At 35.9% G+C, this 20,820-nt stretch overlaps 1 protein-coding gene across 1 annotated transcript; it reads right to left on the bottom strand.

The window, feature by feature from the left end:
• Positions 1–963: 963 nt before the first annotated feature.
• On the bottom strand, positions 964–13,593 carry LOC107570937 (epidermal growth factor receptor kinase substrate 8-like protein 1). The gene is made up of 16 exons (XM_016257217.1): positions 13,481–13,593; positions 13,109–13,156; positions 8,671–8,779; positions 8,458–8,516; positions 7,093–7,246; positions 6,906–6,994; positions 6,639–6,713; positions 6,258–6,406; positions 4,610–4,754; positions 4,487–4,518; positions 4,252–4,360; positions 3,607–3,744; positions 3,393–3,522; positions 1,925–2,090; positions 1,696–1,828; positions 964–1,154 (listed from the first exon to the last, which is right to left on the bottom strand). The coding sequence occupies exons 3-16, from the start codon at positions 8,777–8,779 to the stop codon at positions 1,068–1,070; spliced, it is 1,575 nt and encodes a 524-aa protein (XP_016112703.1). The 5' UTR covers positions 13,109–13,156; positions 13,481–13,593; the 3' UTR covers positions 964–1,067.
• Between the last annotated feature and the right edge of the window lie 7,227 nt (positions 13,594–20,820).

Raw genomic sequence — 20,820 nt, 5'->3', positions numbered from 1 at the left:
CAGAGTTCAGCTCTTCTAGAAAGAGACGCATTAACACATGCTGCAGAGTTCAGCTCTTCTAGAAAGAGACGCCGAAACAAACAAACCACAGAGCGTGGCTGTCGATGGCGTCATATTCAGGGATTTTGATTCATTCCAGTGATTCGATTACTTTGAACCCGTTCACCAGAAAGATTCATTCAGATTCGTTCATTGATTCGTTCAGTGGTCCTTTCTACAAATTGTCAAAATTTGTAATCTAACTTTTGTTGATATTGACAGGTTTAAACCCCAGTATATGTAGAAACACATATTATTTTATGTAAAAATAACATGTCTTTTAAGTGTATATTTTTGCTTTGACTTCCTAAGGGTGTACAAGACAGATTTAGAGGCAGGTTTTTAATGTTTTATTTTTATTTGTGCCACATGACCTCACTACATTTTATATTTATTTCAGCAAATGACATCCAGTTACCTTTTTTGTAAACATGTCTTTTAAGTGTATATTTTTGCTTTGACTTCCTAAGGGTGTACAAGACAGATTTAGAGGCAGGTTTCAGTGTGGTATGCTACACATGTGCCACATGACCTCACTACATTTTATATTTATTTCAGCAAATGACGTCCAGTTACCTTTTTTGTATGTGTGTGTGAAAATGCCCTGAACTTGTAGTGTAGTCAAACAATACATTAAAAGTAGCTGTTAGAATAACTTTCAATTCATTAACCTAACAATAGAAAGGTCAAGCTGTGAACAGTTGCATTATTGGGATATAGTACCCAGTGTGCTCTGGCTGTATTTATATGATATGAAAATATGACTATTTTGTCATTTTGTCACATTAAAATATATATACCGTCAGTATTTTTTATTAATTTTATTTATAGTTTAAATACAATACATAAAGGAATATACAGATTTGATTTCTATATGATGAGTGGTGGTAATGATGAAATATATCTATTACCAATGATAAAACCAACAAAGAGCATTATGTTTAGAAAGATCTTAATTCATGCCACACCTGTCTGTAAAATCATTAGCATAAATGCTTGTCTGAATGTGTGAGTGAAAGTGATATCCATTAAAATTCTCCACCATCTGCTTTCAGATCAACTTTCATCTTCTGTTTCTTCATTATGGCCTCCAACTCAGTGGCCTTCCGCTCATCCTGAAACAGAGTGACGACAAGACAGACATGAAGAGAATCATAATTTATTTCTGCTAATTTCCCTCCTGTTTGTTCAGTGATTTCCAGTCGCCTTAAACATTCACTGAGACAAATCAGCTTTGAAATGTTCTGACAAATGACTTCTATACTGTAAGTGAAAATGCTTCTATTTCACTACATTTGAATTATTTAACTATTGACCTATTAATGCAGCATTTTAAAATGCTTTTGCTTGAAAATCCTAGTTAATATTCTTCATTTTAAGTCGTTTTTGTTTAATATTTAGATTTTTCACAATCCTAAAACTGTTTATTTCTAATCTTAAATTAAAAAGAGAGAAAGGGATCATTTTTTTCCCCCAATACATTTTTAATTTGGTCTCAGACCTCACCATAAATATTCACAGTAACTATCCCCAGTCGAAGGTGACTGACAGAAGAGCCCTTTTCTATTAATTGAGTTCTGACAACTGAAACTGCCAAAGGGAAATATGAGAAGGCATGATATTTTGTGAGAATGTTTCTGGGAGTGAGTGATTTACCTCCAGCAGTGCTTTTTGCACCATGATCTGGCTGTAGACTCTGGTTCCCTCTTCTGGACAAACAGCACGCAGCTCCTCCTTATTCAGAGAGAAGAGCTGAGCTCCCGTAAGGACACCCAGACTCTGTACAGTGCTGAGACAGAGATAGAGATTAAACACATGAGCAAAGGTCTTAGATCAGTTTTAGCTCCAGATTGTTATGTCCATGTAATGCGTGTATTTTACTCACTAATCATTGAAGCCTTTGGCCATGAGCCACCCCTGAACCTCAGTTTGAGGGGAGTGATAGTCCAGCGGTGCTGTTGTCTCATTTGCTTTGTTAATTACCACTGGACGTATTGATGCTGATTTACCATTAGCCAATCGCTGCAAGAGCTCATCATTCATCAAAAATACTGTTAACACACATAAATATTACAGTAAGAAATCAAATCAAATATACATTTTTAAAAGTAGACATTTATGACATCCTCTGATATGATATATAAGGGATAATGTACAGTCAGTCGGTCATTATAAAAAAATCCCAGAGAGGTCTCATTTCATTCAGTTTTGTTATTTTTCACTAAAACTATTAAAAATGCTTTTGGTAGTTGAAATGAGCTGTAATAATTTAAAACATATATATTAACTGAAAAACTTAAAACTGTTGCCTTGGCAACTAACTTCAATACGCATGTTTAAGTTTAAGTACTAAAATTCCAAAACTAAAACCGAAATAACAATTAATTAAAGCTATATGTAAATCATTTAAAAACAAAAACTGATCAAATGACGAAACATTTCTTTGAATGAAACTGAAAATATAAAAATAAAAGCTCATTTAAAATATGAATAAAAATGGTATATATAATAGTATATAAATAATACTAAAATTACATTAGTATAATTCTGAAAGGGTTTTGTTTTATGATACTGATCATGTGACTCTAAAGCATCCAGCTTATTAAACAACTATTTACCAAAAGAATAAATCCATACATATAAATAACATATTACTTAAATCAATATTTATTATTATTAACTATAAAATAATTATTGATTTGAATTGAATTAAGTTTTAACTATGTGAAGAAGAAAAAAGAATACCCAGAATGAAACTGGCATAGTGTTAAAGTCTTTTGCCAAGTACAAATGGTCAAACATACAGTTTTGCGGACATATTTGACTGCAGAATATCACAAATGACCAATCAAAATCAAGTACTCCTGAGAGTCAAATACTAATACTGGAGAAAAATAAATGATAAAAGTTTTTGAATTTTTTTTTTTAAATGACACTAAGCCATTCATTTGTGTGCATACAACACCGACAAAACAATGACTTCACCATCCTCCATAACCTCAAGGTATTTAACTTTTACTCCAGAAGTACTGTCCTTGCAATCATACTTTGAATAAAAGGCATTTGTTAAATAGTTAGAAGTCACTAATTTACAAATAATGCAGTTATAAACATTACCTTTATCTCCATTTTCTCCAATTGGTGGCATACTGTGGGGGCGTGGAAATGACACTAAGCCATTCATTTGTGTGCATACAACACCGACAAAACAATGACTTCACCATCCTCCATAACCTCAAGGTATTTAACTTTTACTCCAGAAGTACTGTCCTTGCAATCATACTTTGAATAAAAGGCATTTGTTAAATAGTTAGAAGTCACTAATTTACAAATAATGCAGTTATAAACATTACCTTTATCTCCGTTTTCTCCAATTGGTGGCATACTGTGGGGGCGTGGATCAGGGTGGAATGCATTTTTGCCTGTGGAACTGGGTAGAACACAGGAGAACCTCCCTCCTCCTGGGGGAGGAATAGGAGCTTTCTATGAAAATATGATAGGAATTAGTTTGTGACTTAGCATGTGAGTGTGTTGCTGATTACATATGTGAGTGCATGATGCCTTTACCATGGACTGCTTGCGCATTACTACGTTGGAAGGGTCAACTTCTGCGTGATTGATTGGCTCGAGGATATTATGTGGAACAAAACCAATCTGGCCGTATTCATTCCTACATTTCCACCATCGCTTTGATGACTTTAACACCTAAGACAGAGAGCATAAGAGACACAGAGAGAGAGACAAAGTAAGGGTAAATGTAAGTGTTTGTCAGTTTTTCAAGCTATTCCTTAAGATATGGGGAAAACATGTGGTGGAACCCATCCTCATGTGGCTTTTTTTTAATATATATATATAAACGTTTTAATATAAAAATACATATTTTATAATATTAAGCATTTTTTTTATAATAAAACATATGTTCACAAAACTGTGTTTTTAAATACTGACATTTATAATGACATTTTAAAATGTAATTTATTCCTGTGATGGTAAAGCTGAATTTTCAGCATCATTACTCCAGACTTCAGTCACATGATCCTTCAGAAATCATTCTAATATGCTGATTTGATGTTCAAGAAACATTTAATTTAAAAAAGTTTACTGACCCCAGACTTTTGAATAGTCGTGTGAAGTCGTGTAGTCGTAATACATGTGAATTAAAATAAGTGCAAAAGGGGAAGCCTTGCTTGTATGTATGTCTATGCAAGATACCTCCAGAGTTTCTCCATGTAATACTGAGAGTTCACTACTGTTTCGTGCCACAAAGTCATAACTGCAACGGTACAGCCTTTCATCATGAGGAGGCAAGGAGTCTTCCATCCTAAACCGAAATCACACAAAATGAAACAAAGTGGCAGCACAAAGACACTGCACACACACACACACACACACACACACACACACACACACACACACACACACACACAGCTGACTGGTCAATACTAACCCGTCATGTTCCTGGTATACAGTTAGACGTGCCTGATCAATGGCATGTGGAAAGAGAAAGGAAGGAATTGAAGGTGATTTGTATTGTGGCTGTGTTTATGTCAGTGAGTGTGAGGTTTCATACCTGCTGAGTCTGCATAAGGGCTTCATGTTTGTGCTGGGACTCTATGGGGTCCTCGATGCGTTGTCCGTATGCATCTATGGTCATTGGCTGCCAACCATCCAGAAAGACAGGTGTGTATTGATTCACAGTCTTGCCGAGTTGAGGGCTGACAAACACAAACTGGAGTTAACTAACCAATCTTCATTAGTTAAAGCCTTTATTTTGCAAAATCGAGCCCATAATAGAGAATTTACACTTTTTATGATGTGCTTTTCCTTCCTTTTTGAAGCTCAAACACTCCTTTCCCCATTAAATATAATACTACGCCACCCTGCATCATATTTGCTGAATGAAACCCAATACTTGTTTCTAACTAATTTTGGGGTGTTGACTCTAAAAATAGTGCCTTTTATGCTCTAGCATGTCACACTTTCTCATAAAATATGATGTGCTTTTCACAGCGTTTTGCTTTCGATAGCAATTTGTAAGGTGAATAAGTCTTATCCAATAATAACCAGAGAAAAAAATGCCACAAAGACACGATTCCTATCTTCCTCTGGGTCACGTTACTATTTGTTCAATTCTCAGGCGATTTTCACACGCATGAATGATTATGAAGACATTACTTTATGTCTAATCCTGATTTCAAGGTTAGAATTATGGCCTGTGACAGAAACAGAAAATTATATATTTTGTGAAAAAAGCTTATTTGGTTATAACTTATGTTTACACAAAAATTATTTTGATTTTAATGGAGAGTTTGAACATATTTTTCCACTCCTTTGCAGACTAAATTAAATTATATATTTTGAGTACTTCTTTTTGCTATTAAACCACAACTTTTAACATTCGCCTGCTTTTGTTATTTTAATAAGTGCATTAAAGTTTGATATATATATATATATATATACAGTATATATATAAATTGTGTATATATTTTAAAATGCCACAAAGACACGATTCCTATCTTCCTCTGGGTCACGTTACTATTTGTTCAATTCTCAGGCGATTTTCACACGCATGAATGATTATGAAGACATTACTTTATGTCTAATCCTGATTTCAAGGTTAGAATTATGGCCTGTGACAGAAACAGAAAATTATATATTTTGTGAAAAAAGCTTATTTGGTTATAACTTATGTTTACATAAAAATTATTTTGATTTTAATGGAGAGTTTGAACATATTTTTCCACTCCTTTGCAGACTGTAAATTAAATTATATATTTTGAGTACTTCTTTTTGCTATTAAACCACAACTTTTAACATTCGCCTGCTTTTGTTATTTTAATAAGTGCATTAAAGTTTGATATATATATATATATATATACAGTATATATATAAATTGTGTATATATTTTTTGTATGTGATAAAGTTTTTATAGATATTTTTGAACTCAGTATAATCAAAATAAGTAATATAAAGCCTTTTTTGCAAATCAGCAATCTTTTTAAGATACAGGGCTTTGTTATAGAGAAGAACAACTAGAACTTATGTTGTGTTCTTTTTTGTGCAAAGCAAAAGAAAGTTATACAGGTTTGGAACAACATTAGGGTGAGTAAATAAACTGAGTAAATAATCAGTTTAAGCGAGGTTCAAACTCAAAGTAGATATCTATTTGGTTGTGCATTCTAATAGTATGATATCCATTCTACAGTTTTGTTACTGACTATGGCATGGTCCAGTTTGATCCGAGTGAATTCCACAGTTGTTTCTCTTGTTCATTAAGGTTCTGCTGTAGTAGAGAGATTGCTCCACTGGTCATAGCGGGGCTGGAGACTCTTGCTGCCAACTCAGGACCACCTGTGGTCTTTACCATCTGGTGAACATACAACAAACCATATACAACATATGGCAATTACAATTTCTTTCCTTATTTTGTGGAAAAACTTAACCTCTGTTCTCTTCTAAATTAAAGTTAGAGGAAGTTATACCTATGTTGCCAATTCTATGTATAATAGATTTTGAATTAGGCATATGAATGTTAGTGTTTGGGTGAGTCTCTCTGGATGTCTGCTGTGTGTGTGTGTGTGTGTGTGTAATACTCTTACCAAGTGCAAAGGGATGAAGACATGGTGCAAGAGTTCTTCTGCGGTTGGCTCTGAGATTTTCATCTTCAGGCGATCCTACAGCACAGACACACACACTGGTCAAGCACAGCAGTTTTCAGTTTTATGAAGCTCTTAAAGCGGTCTTTTCTGCTCTACTACTCAAGCAACCAAACAAAATTGCAAAAAAATAGCTGGAGAAAAAACACCTCCCTTTTGGCGGGGATAAAAGGCAATATTTAGAAAGATTTGTCTAATTCGTCACCTTACCAGTAGACAGAGAGAATATTTAATCTTCTGAAAAATATCCACAAATTCTTGTTCTGATGGCGGGGTCACCGTTTGTGTGAGAGGGCCATCTACAAACACAGAAGTTTATGATTTATGATTTATTATGTTTCTGAAGGTCACGGATAGGCTTGAGAATTATGGAGGTCATCAGGGACATCTCTCTCACCATCCTGCTCGTTCTTCTTCTTGCTTTTCTTCTTCTCCTTCTTTTTGCTATTCTTCTTAGCGCTCAGTTGCTCTAGAATGTTCTTAGCCTCTGCTGTCTCCTGCAGACGGGCCATGAAACGCTCCACATCAGCAAAACAGTAATTCACCAACTCCTAAGAGAGGGGGATATAAGAAAGGAGGAAACTGTAAGGTTTTGAGCAATAAGTCCAATTACACAAACAGTGGTATTTTCAAGCACTTTCATGTCTTTTCTCTAAAGCTAAAATCCCAGTAACATCATATTTTTTCAGGTCAGGGCAACTCAGGTTCTTAATTACAATGTTTCATATTACTATTGAAAGTATTAAAAACAATAGTTTCATACTTTTAATGTTATGTTTTACATTTGGTTATGAATTGCTTGATCTTTTTATATTTGTTGTTTTGCTAAATATAGAATAGGATGTTTAATGACAGGTTTCAAAGTGAAAACTTACCCCATATACCCTAATAGCGGGGCCTGTTGTCATAAAGGTGACCTTGCATTCAATGAACTGTACTTTTTTTCTGAGCGATAATGCTGAAAATTATTGCAAAATACTCTTACCCCATATACCCTAATAGCGGGGCCTGTTGTCATAAAGGTGACCTTGCATTCAATGAACTGTACTTTTTTTCTGAGCGATAATGCTGAAAATGATTGCAAAATACTGGTGTGTTTATACACCCTCTTTTTAATCTCTTTTTAAATAACCTCAAAAAGCCTTCACAGGTGTAAAAAGTGTGACAACTAGCCCTGGTCTCCTTTATTACAAAACTAAGTATTTTTTTTTTTAGGTCTGCATTCTATTCAACAGGCAGTGTCCTATTTAACAGTCATACTTACAACTTCTCTCTGTGCATGCATCAGGTTTTTCAGGTCAGGGCAACTCAGGTTCTTAATTACAATGTTTCATATTACTATTGAAAGTATTAAAAACAATAGTTTCATACTTTTAATGTTATGTTTTACATTTGGTTATGAATTGCTTGATCTTTTTATATTTGTTGTTTTGCTAAATATAGAATAGGATGTTTAATGACAGGTTTCAAAGTGAAAACTTACCCCATATACCCTAATAGCGGGGCCTGTTGTCATAAAGGTGACCTTGCATTCAATGAACTGTACTTTTTTTCTGAGCGATAATGCTGAAAATGATTGCAAAATACTGGTGTGTTTATACACCCTCTTTTTAATCTCTTTTTAAATAACCTCAAAAAGCCTTCACAGGTGTAAAAAGTGTGACAACTAGCCCTGGTCTCCTTTATTACAAAACTAAGTATTTTTTTTTTTAGGTCTGCATTCTATTCAACAGGCAGTGTCCTATTTAACAGTCATACTTACAACTTCTCTCTGTGCATGCATCAGGCGTGTATCTGTTTTCACTCTGTTTCCTCCATTTACTAAGAAAAGATACAAGTATAGAGCAATGAAATACACACACACACACACACACACACACACACACATATATATATATATATATAAATTTACATATTATCAAAAAAATATATATATATATTGTAATTACGTATATATTTTATCAAATAGACATACAGAAAATAGACATATATGCACATGCATTTACACCTATGGGACGTAAGCTAGCAGCTGTGTCGTTTGTAGACTTAGACTGTCTCCTAGGGATAACTGGGGGAGCAGCCATCTTAGAAAGCGAAAACATGAAAATAGAAAAGACAAAAAACATTGAAAATTATATAGACAGTGATAAAATTCCTGTCATCATATTGACAGCTTTACCTGGTCACCTGCTAACAAACTCATGGCATGGGCACATTTGTTGCTTTTTAAATGCATTTAAGAGAACAAACAATTTCTGAATTTTTAAATCTACTTAAATAATATATACAGTTCCTTGGTCACCACTTTATGTGGGACTAAACATTTAGTTAAACAGCATTATGCTACCAGAACCCAATTATCAAAGAGGATTATTGGGTAGTGGGCTATTGGGGAGAAAACATTAGAAACTGAAGACAGAATTTCATTCAGCTGAGCTGGCAGGCAGACAAAAAAGTGAGACGACTATGCCAAGGGGCCTCAGAGAATCTCTTTAAATGGTTTAATAAACTAAGCTTTGGGGCTTGGGCTACCACAACTCCCTATAATTAAGACACACCTGTTCAGATTTTTTTTTTTTGCCAAACAAACTCAATGAATGGCTTTTTTTGTAAATCTGGTCTTGGCAGGATTGCTTGATTTGTTGTTTAAGACTCGGATAAAGAAGGTTGACATTCCATACATAACCAATACATTACTGCACATTAGCTCAGTCACATCTATGGCCTCCAACCAACAGAAACCAATAAACAATTTTCAGATCTTTATGATCAATGAGCTTCTTGGTTGTGGGGTCACACCAGAGCTGTAACAGAGTCTCTGAACATTTCTTTTCAGGATGTTAACAATTAAAAAAAACTATAATAATAGTCATAAAAAATGTACAACTCAACTTTTACAGATGGATTCGAAAGTCTGAGACCACTTGTTAAAATTTTTCTTCTCATGTGTATTTTCCGTTTTAAAATACTTAATAAAATAATTCCCAGCCTTCGGATTTTCCGCAGTGGGTATAGAAAAGAATCACCCCCTTTAAAATAATCACATTTTGTTGCTTTGCAGCCTGAAATGAAGACAGACACAGTTTTTGTTTTATCCAGCTGTATTTACTCTGTGCAACTTATAACACCCAAGTGAAAGACATAACACCAAATTTGATGGTGATCGTTTGTGGACTGCAGTCTTCAAGTCATTGCACAGATTTTCAGTGGGGTTTAAGTCTGGGCTCTGACTAGGCCATGCAAGGACATTCACACCTTTTTCCCCCTTCAACCACTGTGTGCTCAGTTTTGCTGTGTGCTTTAGGTCATTGTCTTGTTGGAAGGTAAACTTTATTCCCATTGACAGCTTTCTAGCAGATTGTAGACTTAGACTGTCTCCTAGGGATAACTGGGGGAGCAGCCATCTTAGAAAGCGAAAACATGAAAATAGAAAAGACAAAAAACATTGAAAATTATATAGACAGTGATAAAATTCCTGTCATCATATTGACAGCTTTACCTGGTCACCTGCTAACAAACTCATGGCATGGGCACATTTGTTGCTTTTTAAATGCATTTAAGAGAACAAACAATTTCTGAATTTTTAAATCTACTTAAATAATATATACAGTTCCTTGGTCACCACTTTATGTGGGACTAAACATTTAGTTAAACAGCATTATGCTACCAGAACCCAATTATCAAAGAGGATTATTGGGTAGTGGGCTATTGGGGAGAAAACATTAGAAACTGAAGACAGAATTTCATTCAGCTGAGCTGGCAGGCAGACAAAAAAGTGAGACGACTATGCCAAGGGGCCTCAGAGAATCTCTTTAAATGGTTTAATAAACTAAGCTTTGGGGCTTGGGCTACCACAACTCCCTATAATTAAGACACACCTGTTCAGATTTTTTTTTTTTGCCAAACAAACTCAATGAATGGCTTTTTTTGTAAATCTGGTCTTGGCAGGATTGCTTGATTTGTTGTTTAAGACTCGGATAAAGAAGGTTGACATTCCATACATAACCAATACATTACTGCACATTAGCTCAGTCACATCTATGGCCTCCAACCAACAGAAACCAATAAACAATTTTCAGATCTTTATGATCAATGAGCTTCTTGGTTGTGGGGTCACACCAGAGCTGTAACAGAGTCTCTGAACATTTCTTTTCAGGATGTTAACAATTAAAAAAAACTATAATAATAGTCATAAAAAATGTACAACTCAACTTTTACAGATGGATTCGAAAGTCTGAGACCACTTGTTAAAATTTTTCTTCTCATGTGTATTTTCCTGTTTTAAATACATAAATAAATAAATGCCAGCCTTCAGCATCTCCGCAGCCCTATATACAGTGGGTATAGAAAAGAATCACCCCCTTTAAAATAATCACATTTTGTTGCTTTGCAGCCTGAAATGAAGACAGACAGTTTTTGTTTTATCCAGCTGTATTTACTCTGTGCAACTTATAACACCCAAGTGAAAGACATAACACCAAATTTGATGGTGATCGTTTGTGGACTGCAGTCTTCAAGTCATTGCACAGATTTTCAGTGGGGTTTAAGTCTGGGCTCTGACTAGGCCATGCAAGGACATTCACACCTTTTTCCCCCTTCAACCACTGTGTGCTCAGTTTTGCTGTGTGCTTTAGGTCATTGTCTTGTTGGAAGGTAAACTTTATTCCCATTGACAGCTTTCTAGCAGAGGGCAGCAGATTTTCCTCAGGAATTTGACAGTATTTTGCCCCATTCACTTTTCCTTCTATCCTGACAAGTGCTCCAGTCCCTGCTGCAGAGAAACACCCAATAACAGGATATTACCACCTCCATGCTTTACTGGAGGAATGCTGTTATTTGGATGGTGAGCTGTATTGGATTTCCACCAGACATATTTTTGGGTGTGGAGGCCAAATAATTCAATTTTAGTCTGATCTGCCTCAGAATCTTTAAGGTGCTTTTTGGCAAAGCTCAGTCTGACTGCACGCAGCCTTTCTTGAGGAGTGGCTTTTTTCTTGCAACCCTCTCATACAAGCCACTTTTGTGAGAATTTGTGAAATTGTTGTCACATGCACACAATGACCACTCTTCAGAGTTGCTGTAGGCCTCTTGGTCACCTCTCTGAGCAGTTTCCTCCTGGCTCTTCCATTTAGTTTGGAGCGACCTCTTGATCCAGGGAGGGTCTGTGTTGTACCAAATACCAAATACCTTCTTAATAATAGACTTCACTGTGCTTCTAGGCATTGATAAAGCCTTTGATATTTTTTGTATCCATCTCCTTGTGCCTGCCCACAACTTTATCCCAGAGATCTTTTGACAGTGCTTTGCCACCCATAGCTGATTGTTTGCTTCAGTTGCACTACCAAGGACTGAAATGCTGCAGGAAAGCTATTTCCCCCCCCACCCCAAATATATATTTTTTTCCCCTGACATGTTGGTGTTGTATCTTTCACTTGGATGTTATAAGTTGCACTGAGTAAATTCAGCTGGATAAAACAAAAACTTTATCCATCTTCATTTCAAGCTGCAAAGCAACAAAATGTTATTATTTTAAAGGGGGGTGATTATTTTCTATATCACTGTACGTAGGACAAGCAGTTAGGAAAATGTATGGATGGTTGGAAATAAATAAATAAAATGGCAATATGCAATAGACTGCATAACAAGTTTGTGTAAAAATGAGTGATCATTTTCTCCAGCATGATTTGAAATGATCCATAGAGCATCTTGTGCTTCAGTGGAAGCAGGAATATCTGACTGTCTATACAATAAGTCATGATCGATGCCACGAATGTACTTGAGTGACCTAGAAATAGTGCAGAATCTAAAACATTTGATCTTCATTTTATGTCATAATAATTCTTAATTTAATGTTTAAAATGTTTCAAAATCCTAATCTTTTTTTATTTCAAGGTTTAGATTAGATTTTGAATACCTGGTTTTCAGATTTTTGGACACCCACTATATTCCTGAAAATTGCAAGTAGAAATCTCCAAGAACCATATTAAAAACTCAACACAATCACCATGTCAAAATCACTGCGTTGGCTAAACACTCTTGTGTTGTTTAGGAGGAGTGGCAGCATCTATGCCCAGGATTTTTAACACAGCTGCTATTATTAGCAGAGATCTATTCAATGACTTGCTTGAATTCACACTGTCATGTCATTGTATCGCCAAAGAATAGGTACAAGACACAAAATATAGCTCTTAGATCTGAGATTACAACGCATTAAACATTGCAATAGATGAAGTAGGCCTAATACTTCCCAATCCTTCAGGGGAAAGCATTAGTGTGCATTGCAACTAGGATCTGCATGTAACTATAAAAACACAATACACTTGTTGCCAAAATTGCTAGTACTGTATTAATATAAAGTGTCAGTTTCAATGACATTATTATAAAGATTGAATTGGCTGGTTTAAGAGTCTTACCGTGTGTTAGATGTGTGCACCTCCTTCTGTCACATCTTCTGTTTACACCTAATAGAGAAATGCAAGAACAAGAAAAACAAGTTGATCTGTTTAACTTGAAGAAAACCTGGACTTCCTTTCTCTCTCTCTCTTCTGAGTTTCAGGATATGAAGATCATAGAAACCTGTGTTAATACATTCTGATGAATGCATTCCTCTTACATACCTCTTGAGACAATAAACACAACAGATCTTCAGAGAGATAAGATTTTTATAAGAAACTTTGAGGGGTCCAAACTAGATTACAGTAGAATATATTAAAAGTAATGTGTAAAACACCACATAAACATATGTATTCACACATAAAGACATGTGGAAAAAATTCAATACTCACACAGCCACAAAGTCTTCTGCAAAGAACTGCATCAGTCGCTGTTTCAGTTTAATGTGTTCAGGCTAAGCTTGTTTGTCTAGATCTGTCATTCTTCTCATACCCTCCCTCTTTCTTTTTTTTTTCTCTTCCACTGTTTCTCTGTCATTCACAGGTGTAAAGAAGCGCTGTTACCTCAGTGTTTAATCTATTTGAAATACTTTCGTGAATCTGGGTCAATTTATGTGGTGTGTGCTGTCAGCACCCAATACATTTAGAGTGATATTTTCTTACCGCAAAGCTTTTGATACGTAGATTGTTTTAGTGATGTATTGTTGTTGCTTGCCTTTTTTAAAACAAATTTTTTCTCATTGTAATGAAATATTTGTTATTCTCATGAAACTCTGTAGCTTGCTCAGTTGTTGGAAATTGTGCAAAACTATCTGTTGATTGTTTCTGTTCAAAATAAGGACAACTATTATTAGATGTATAGAAGAATTTCTCAAGTAAAAATACACTCCCACACTTACAGTGCATAACCTCTCACTTGCAGTGATTGTGTCATTTTGATATGAATTCTGTCTATTGCCTCAGACGCCTTGCCAAGTAATGCACAAATGCTGTTTATCCTGCCAGGAACTGTGAATCAAGTTTCACATGACACTTTTTGTACCTGCATTTCCTCTTTCCTCTCAATCACAGCGCTACACTGTACCTTAGTGAATTAATCTGCATTTTGAATCTTTAAAGTGAAGGATTAATTAAACACTCTGGAGTCTCTAATATAGATCTGTAGACGTGCAACTTTTAATAAAGTTCAAAATGGAAAAAGACTTGTTTCGTTCGTGAACAACTTCTGTGTATTTAGCGAATAGGTTGAGTAAATGATTCAATGATTTACTCAAAAAGACTTGTTTATCTCCACCTACCATGGAACATGCGAAATTTATTAGGACACCAAACAGAATGTGATGTCACACTCTATGGCTTTTGTTTTATCAAGTAATAAATAGATAATTTTCAAACATTTAAACTGTGGAAAGTACAGTCTTCAATCTACACCGTTTTTCACAACACTGCAAACCAGCATCTTTGTTTGTGACGTCAGTTGTTTGGTCCGCTACACCCTTCAACCCTTCGAAGCTCTCACTCCGGAGGGTAAACCCTTTGAAGGGATTAGGGCACAAGGATGAGCCCTTCCAAATGGAATGCAGGGTGAGTGTTGCACAACTCTGACTGAAATTCAATGACGTCAAGGCTGTACTGTGATTGGTTAGTAAGGCACGCGTGATCCAAGTTGACCGTTATACTTTCTCCAATAGTAAGTAATACCAAAGACTTAGAATACGTGTCACTCGTATAGTTTTGAATGGGGAAAAATGCAATGCTCAATATGGCCGCTCTATAGAACGAAGCCCCGCCTTCTGAATAAAAGAGCCAATCACTAATCAGTAAAGTCAGCGCTGCAGCTGCCATTAGAAGCCCCGGCTGCTATAGAAACAGTCAGCGTTCTGGAGACATGCCCCTAGGACTGCGCATGCGCACTGGCTGGCCTAGCCTGAAAAATAAGCTTTCTAAAGGGGTCATATGATGCTGCTAAAAAGAACATTATTTTGTTTATTTGGTGTAATGAAATGTGTTTATGCGGTTTAAGGTTAAAAAAACACATTATTTTCCACATACTGTACATTATTGTTTCTCCTCTATGCCCCGCCTTTCTGAAAAGTGTCAATTTTTACAAAGCTCATCGATCTGAAAAGCGAGGTGTACGCTGATTGGCCAGCTATCCAGTGCATTGTGATTGGCCGAATACCTCAAGCGTGTGACGGAAATGTTACGCCCCTTACCATATTGTGATGCCCTGTCCGGCTGGAGCGTAACATAAAACCATGTCTGCATTTGTGATCGGAGAAATGACAAACAACAAGTGCTACTCTATACTGCCCAAAAAACTCACGTTTGAATCGTCAGTGGCAAATTCTTTAAATATAAAAAAACGTACTTACAGTCTGTGAGTCAGAACAGCCGGCACTGTAGTCTACTCTACCAGGATCAGGAAACAGTCCTCCATAAAATGTGCTGCACACATCTTAATATTTGGGTTAAATCCCTGATTTCTAGTCGTGTACTCTTTTGGAAGGCCAAACAAAGTAGTTTCGCTTTTACAACGAAAAAGCCTTGAGTGAGCGGAGGCCGGAGGCCTGGAGTGAGCCATGGCCGGCTTGACTGAGCGGCGGCGGGTGGGCTTGAGAACGGCGTGGCTGGAGGATTCGATGAAGGAGCAGCCGGCGGGCTTGCGGCAACCACATGTGACGGTGTGGTTCGGCTTCGGCCACAGTGAAAGGCGATCCGGCGATCCACAGCACGAAGTAGATGTATTTCCTCAGCGACCAGCACGGATCAGCTCCAGGCATGACGAAGCAGATATCGTCCAAATATATCAACCAAAGTAGTTTCGCTTTCACAACGAAACATAGCGCCTTCACGACATGGCGGCGGTGGCAGCAACAATACTACAGCGAGAATAAAAGTTATGCCTTCTTTCTTTGCGTGAACATTTGGGCGGCGTTATGCAAATCTTCCCACATAGTGACGTAAATATGTGGGGGCGTGTTAGAACGAGCTGTTTTAGGAAGGCGTGGCTGACTCTTAACTTTTATAAAGAATATCTCTTTGGATATGAGACTTTAGTCTTTGCAACTTTACAGATCTTCTTTATGCACCAAGAGCTTGTAACACTCCAAAGAGAAAGGAAGAATTTAAATCGCATCATATGACCTCTTTAAATGCTATTTGAGCAAAAGAAACAACATTTATGAGACAGTTGTTGTCAGATTTCATTGGTGATTTCAAATATGAAATTTAATTGTAAGCTTGGAGAACAGTTTTGGAGAATTTGATGTTTCCCCATTCAAAGAGATAGGAGCTGCACTTGCATGCCCGAGAGGCGTTTCAAAGATGGCCGCCGAGTGACATGACTTGCCCTAAAGGGACTTTGGTATACCGACCCTCCTATCTCCCAATAGTTAGTAGGGATGGGCGATACCACTTATTTTGTTTTCGATACGATACCAATACTTTTAAAGTTAAGTATCGTCGATATCGGTACCAATTCGATACTTCTAAACTGAACTTTTAAATTATGAAATGTATTAAAGTTTACCTCGAGAGTGATTGGAGTGCAGACGACTCTACGCTTTTGAATTGCTCTCGCGGTACTGATGCCTCTTGAACAAGCCTAATGAGCGACAGCCAATAGGAAAGAAGACGGTAGAGCTCATGTGATCGGTCTCCTCTCAGTACCGGCAGTGACACTGTTTGCGTTTTTGCCATAGATAAACATACGCGATAGAAAAGAGCAGACTGTTTCTCATTCATTTTTGTTTTTATGTACGGATTAAATTTATATTATTTAGTATTTTGCCTCCAATATATTTGTAATTAGCAGTGTTGGGGAAAGTTACTTTTAAAAGTAATGCGTTACAATAGTGCGTTACTCCATTAAAAAAGTAACTAATTACGTTACTTCGTTACTTTTTTACGGAAAGTAGTGCGTTACGTTACTTTTGCACTACTTTTTAAATCTGGACAGGGCTTGCTTGTTTGTTTTTAAAATAAAAAAGTTATATTTTTGGCAAATATAAAAGGCTTTTCATACCAAAAGTGAAATGAATAAGCCTCAGGCTGAAGGGAAAGTACAGTAGAACGCAGAAGAAGACATTTCAACACACTTCAGCAATAAACAAAGACACAAATGTTTGTCTAGAGTAATTTGTGCTTATTAGTACGGTTGAACTGGATCATCGAAGCTCAGAAGCAACTAGAATGGGATTAAATACATAAAATCATATTTGTGTTGTTTAACATTTAATTATTGCAGGTTTGCGTCATATTCTGAGTTGCGTTATTTTTATTCATTTTGAGGAATACTGAATCTGTGTTTTTTTTTTTTTTGTGAGTGAGATGAATTAATGCATATTCATATTTATTTTGGAACTACAGTAACATCTGATTTCTGTCACCATGGCAACACCAGAGCTGTCAGTCAATAAATTGAAAAAAAAGTAACTTGCGTTACTTATTTGAAAAAGTAACTCAGATATTCTCTTGTAAATTAAAAAGTAATGCGTTACTTTACTAGTTACTTGAAAAAAGTAATCTGATTACGTAACTCGCGTTACTTGTAATGCGTTACCCCCAACACTGGTAATTAGGGCCGAGAAAACTGATTCCATGTCAACAACGACGTTACTAGGCAGCCAGTAGTGAGAACGCCAAAAGTCGCTGCTAGTGTGAACGCAGCTTCAAGCAAGGATTCCCTGAACTTTTGTTTAAAAAAAGTACAAGAATCAACATAATGACACTGCATACAACTTAAGCAAACTAAGTTTCTTCGCATGAGCTTGCGTTTCTGGTCTCCCGGTGTCACACGCGAATGAACGTGGAGTGCAGTCAGTGCCTGCAGAAAAACTGAAGAAATCAGTGAATGATTCAAAAGATTCCACTCACTGAGTTCAGTTTAAAACTCAGTTTCATCCCAATTTATGATTCTCCCGTCCCAAAATAATACAGAATAATGCCCATGTCCTTATTAATCTAAGGCCTTTCAGTAAAGAAACGTTATAGCAATCATAACGCTGAGGATGCTTAGAAAGCCTCAGGTAAGGCAATGGCGCCCTCGTGTGTTAAAAAGTGCAATGGTCTTTGTTGGCAGAACGACTGGATTTTTTAGCTGATTCGATAACACGAGGCTGTCAGTCGAGAAAAAAGGGCAACTCCCCCTGAAACGGGCTGTAAGGTAAGAGTCAAAAAACTTTGTTGCTGCAAGAGAAAACTTTTGTGCTGAATTTCAAGTGTTTCCTTAACATATGTATGTGTGGCTAGGAGTTGTATGCATTGGTTCTTATATAACAGTTTCTACCAAAACACGAGTAAGAAACTAACAAATTGTGTCCAGTTCCAGTTGAGACTTAGCATAAAGTTAGTCATTGGTTTTGGTCTTTAAAACATTAAATTGGCTCAATGATCAATTTTGTCTAATTTCATCAGTATTTACAGTTTATTTACAGTCTGAATCAATGTGTAAATACATTGGTGGTGTGTGATATTATTATATGCCAGGTTGGTTGGTATGGTATGTTCCTAAAATACTGTCAGTTGCCAAATTTGCACCAAGATGGTGATGTTGCAGAAAATTTCAGCCAAAAATATACATTGGGTATTTTAATTCAAACTTCAAGTCAAAATGTTTTTATATAGCACAATAAAAGCAACAGACGTTAACCCAAAGTGCTGCACAATTGAGAAAAACATAGAATATGTATGCAAATTTTCTTATAAATACCAAATAATAATAAATAATTAAATAGTTACATGTTTACAGTTTCAGTAACATAAATCATTATATTTAAAAAACATAAAGATTAACAGCCAATATTTGTTTATCATTACTTTGGACTTGGTAGTTAGGAATTGTTGTAATACGTGAAGTTGTGTTTTTTCTAAATACCTGAAGTTGTGTTTTTTCTAAATACCTGAAGTTGTGTTTCTTATGTGAAGTTGTGTTTTTTATCTTTCTTACGCTGAAACACAAGTAAACTTCAGCTTCCTTCAAGCTGACATGAATATAAACAGTGTGGGTACCCACATGGACAGTGAGAGCAAAGGAGAAGGTGTCAATTTCAATATTTCAATTAAATAATCAGTGGTTTACACACTTTGGTGATACTGTCTGCGTGTATAGTCATGTGTTCTCATGCACAGTGGCATAAATGAAATAAAATGAGACTAGCACAGAGAAGTAGCACATCCAATCAAATACCAGTTGAGTGGGAAGGTCACTGGCACTGTTGAAAAGGCACCCGAAGTATTAACAAAGTGGCAAGGAATATCTGTTCACTTTGACACTTTGTTCAGTTGGCTTTGTCTTTCTTTATTGTATCATTTGGCACTGCAAAAAAAGCAACTGCTTAGACATGCAAGGACATGGAGACAAAAGAGAGATGAGATGTTTTCCCCCTGTCACGAGATCATCATAGAGGCATCGGACACTTTGAAAACTTTCCACCTCACAAAGTCCGCCTGTCAGTCAACTCAGAATGACTAGCGGCTCCAGCTCTGACGCAGTAACACACCTCTTTCTCTCACTCTGTCTTTGCTAGAGAAGGTTCTGGACGTCTGTACTTTAACTTTACCACTTTCACAGTGGAGAAAACAGAGGAAGACCCAACTCTGTGTATGTTTCGCAAGACCCCCTTTTCCATTAAACATATTTTATTGGACTGTCCCGCTTTTAATGCAAGTAGATATTATTTTTATGTAGTAAGCTCACTTAAGGACTTGTTTATTGAGATTTTACCAAAATGTTATTTTTTTTAAAATCATATGTAAAAGGTAAAACATCTTCTATATTTTTCTTTTTGTTAGTTTTATATATGTAACACTTTACAATAAGGTTCATTAGTTAACATGAACTAAGCATGAACAATATTTCTACAGAATTTATTAATCTTAGTTAATGTTAATTTCAGCATTTGATTAAAATCAAAAGTTGTGCTTGTTAGGCCTGTCACGATAACAACTTTTTGTTGTGCGATATATTGCCCCAGAAATAATTGCGATACGTGTTATTAGTCTTTTTAAAGACCATTTTATGCCACTGAATATATAATCATAATGTAACAGCATAATAATGCAATAAGGCCTACACACTTCCAAATGACAACAAACTTAAAATTTTTAAGAATATTTAGATCATGGAAATTAAGTATCAAAATATTAGATACCTTAAAAAACCTGAATAAATAGTAAATAAACATTTTCTAACAAAAAGTGCAAAGTAACAAGTAGAAAAAAAGAAAAATGCACAAAGAACTTGTATGGATATTTTTCCATCTACAGATTTTTTCTGAAACATTTGAAAAACACAATCACTACTCAGCAGTCAGATGTCCGTATGCACAAAGGCACAGATCCCTAAACAAGACCATATCTGCAGATTAAACTTTTTTTGTAGAAGCATTTTTTAAATTTGAACTAGCACCTCATGACTACACCAAGTTATGTACGAGAAGCTGCAAAAGACACAGGCACAAGTGGAATGTACAAAACATGGTGACATTAATTTTTAAGTAAAAATAATGGGCGATATATTGCGTCACCAAAAATTATTGAGGTCATGTATATATATTGCGCGATAAGTCGATATATTGATTATTGCGACAGGCCTAGTGCTTGTTAACATTAGTTTATGCACCGTAAATTAACATGAACTAACAGTGAACAACTGTATTTTCATTAACTAACATGAATAAAAATTAATAAATACTGTAATAAATGTATTGTTCATTCTTCGTTCATGTTAG

The sequence above is a fragment of the Sinocyclocheilus grahami genome, unplaced genomic scaffold (genome assembly GCF_001515645.1).
Source record: "Sinocyclocheilus grahami isolate Dianchi unplaced genomic scaffold, SAMN03320097.WGS_v1.1 scaffold1524.1, whole genome shotgun sequence".
NCBI lineage: Eukaryota > Metazoa > Chordata > Actinopteri > Cypriniformes > Cyprinidae > Sinocyclocheilus > Sinocyclocheilus grahami.
This window is presented reverse-complemented; position numbering and strand designations above follow the sequence as displayed.

Bases quoted from the DNA above. Each gene is read 5' to 3' on its own strand.
- LOC107570937 (XM_016257217.1), bottom strand. From the start codon at position 8,779: ATGGCTGCTCCCCCAGTTATCCCTAGGAGACAGTCTAAGTCTACAAAC. The intron at 3,523-3,606 runs GTAAAGGCATCA...ATATTTTCATAG, and splicing joins TAATGCGCAAGCAGTCCATG to AAAGCTCCTATTCCTCCCCC. The intron at 2,091-3,392 runs GTAATGTTTATA...GTGTGTTAACAG, and splicing joins TGGAGAAAACGGAGATAAAG to TATTTTTGATGAATGATGAG.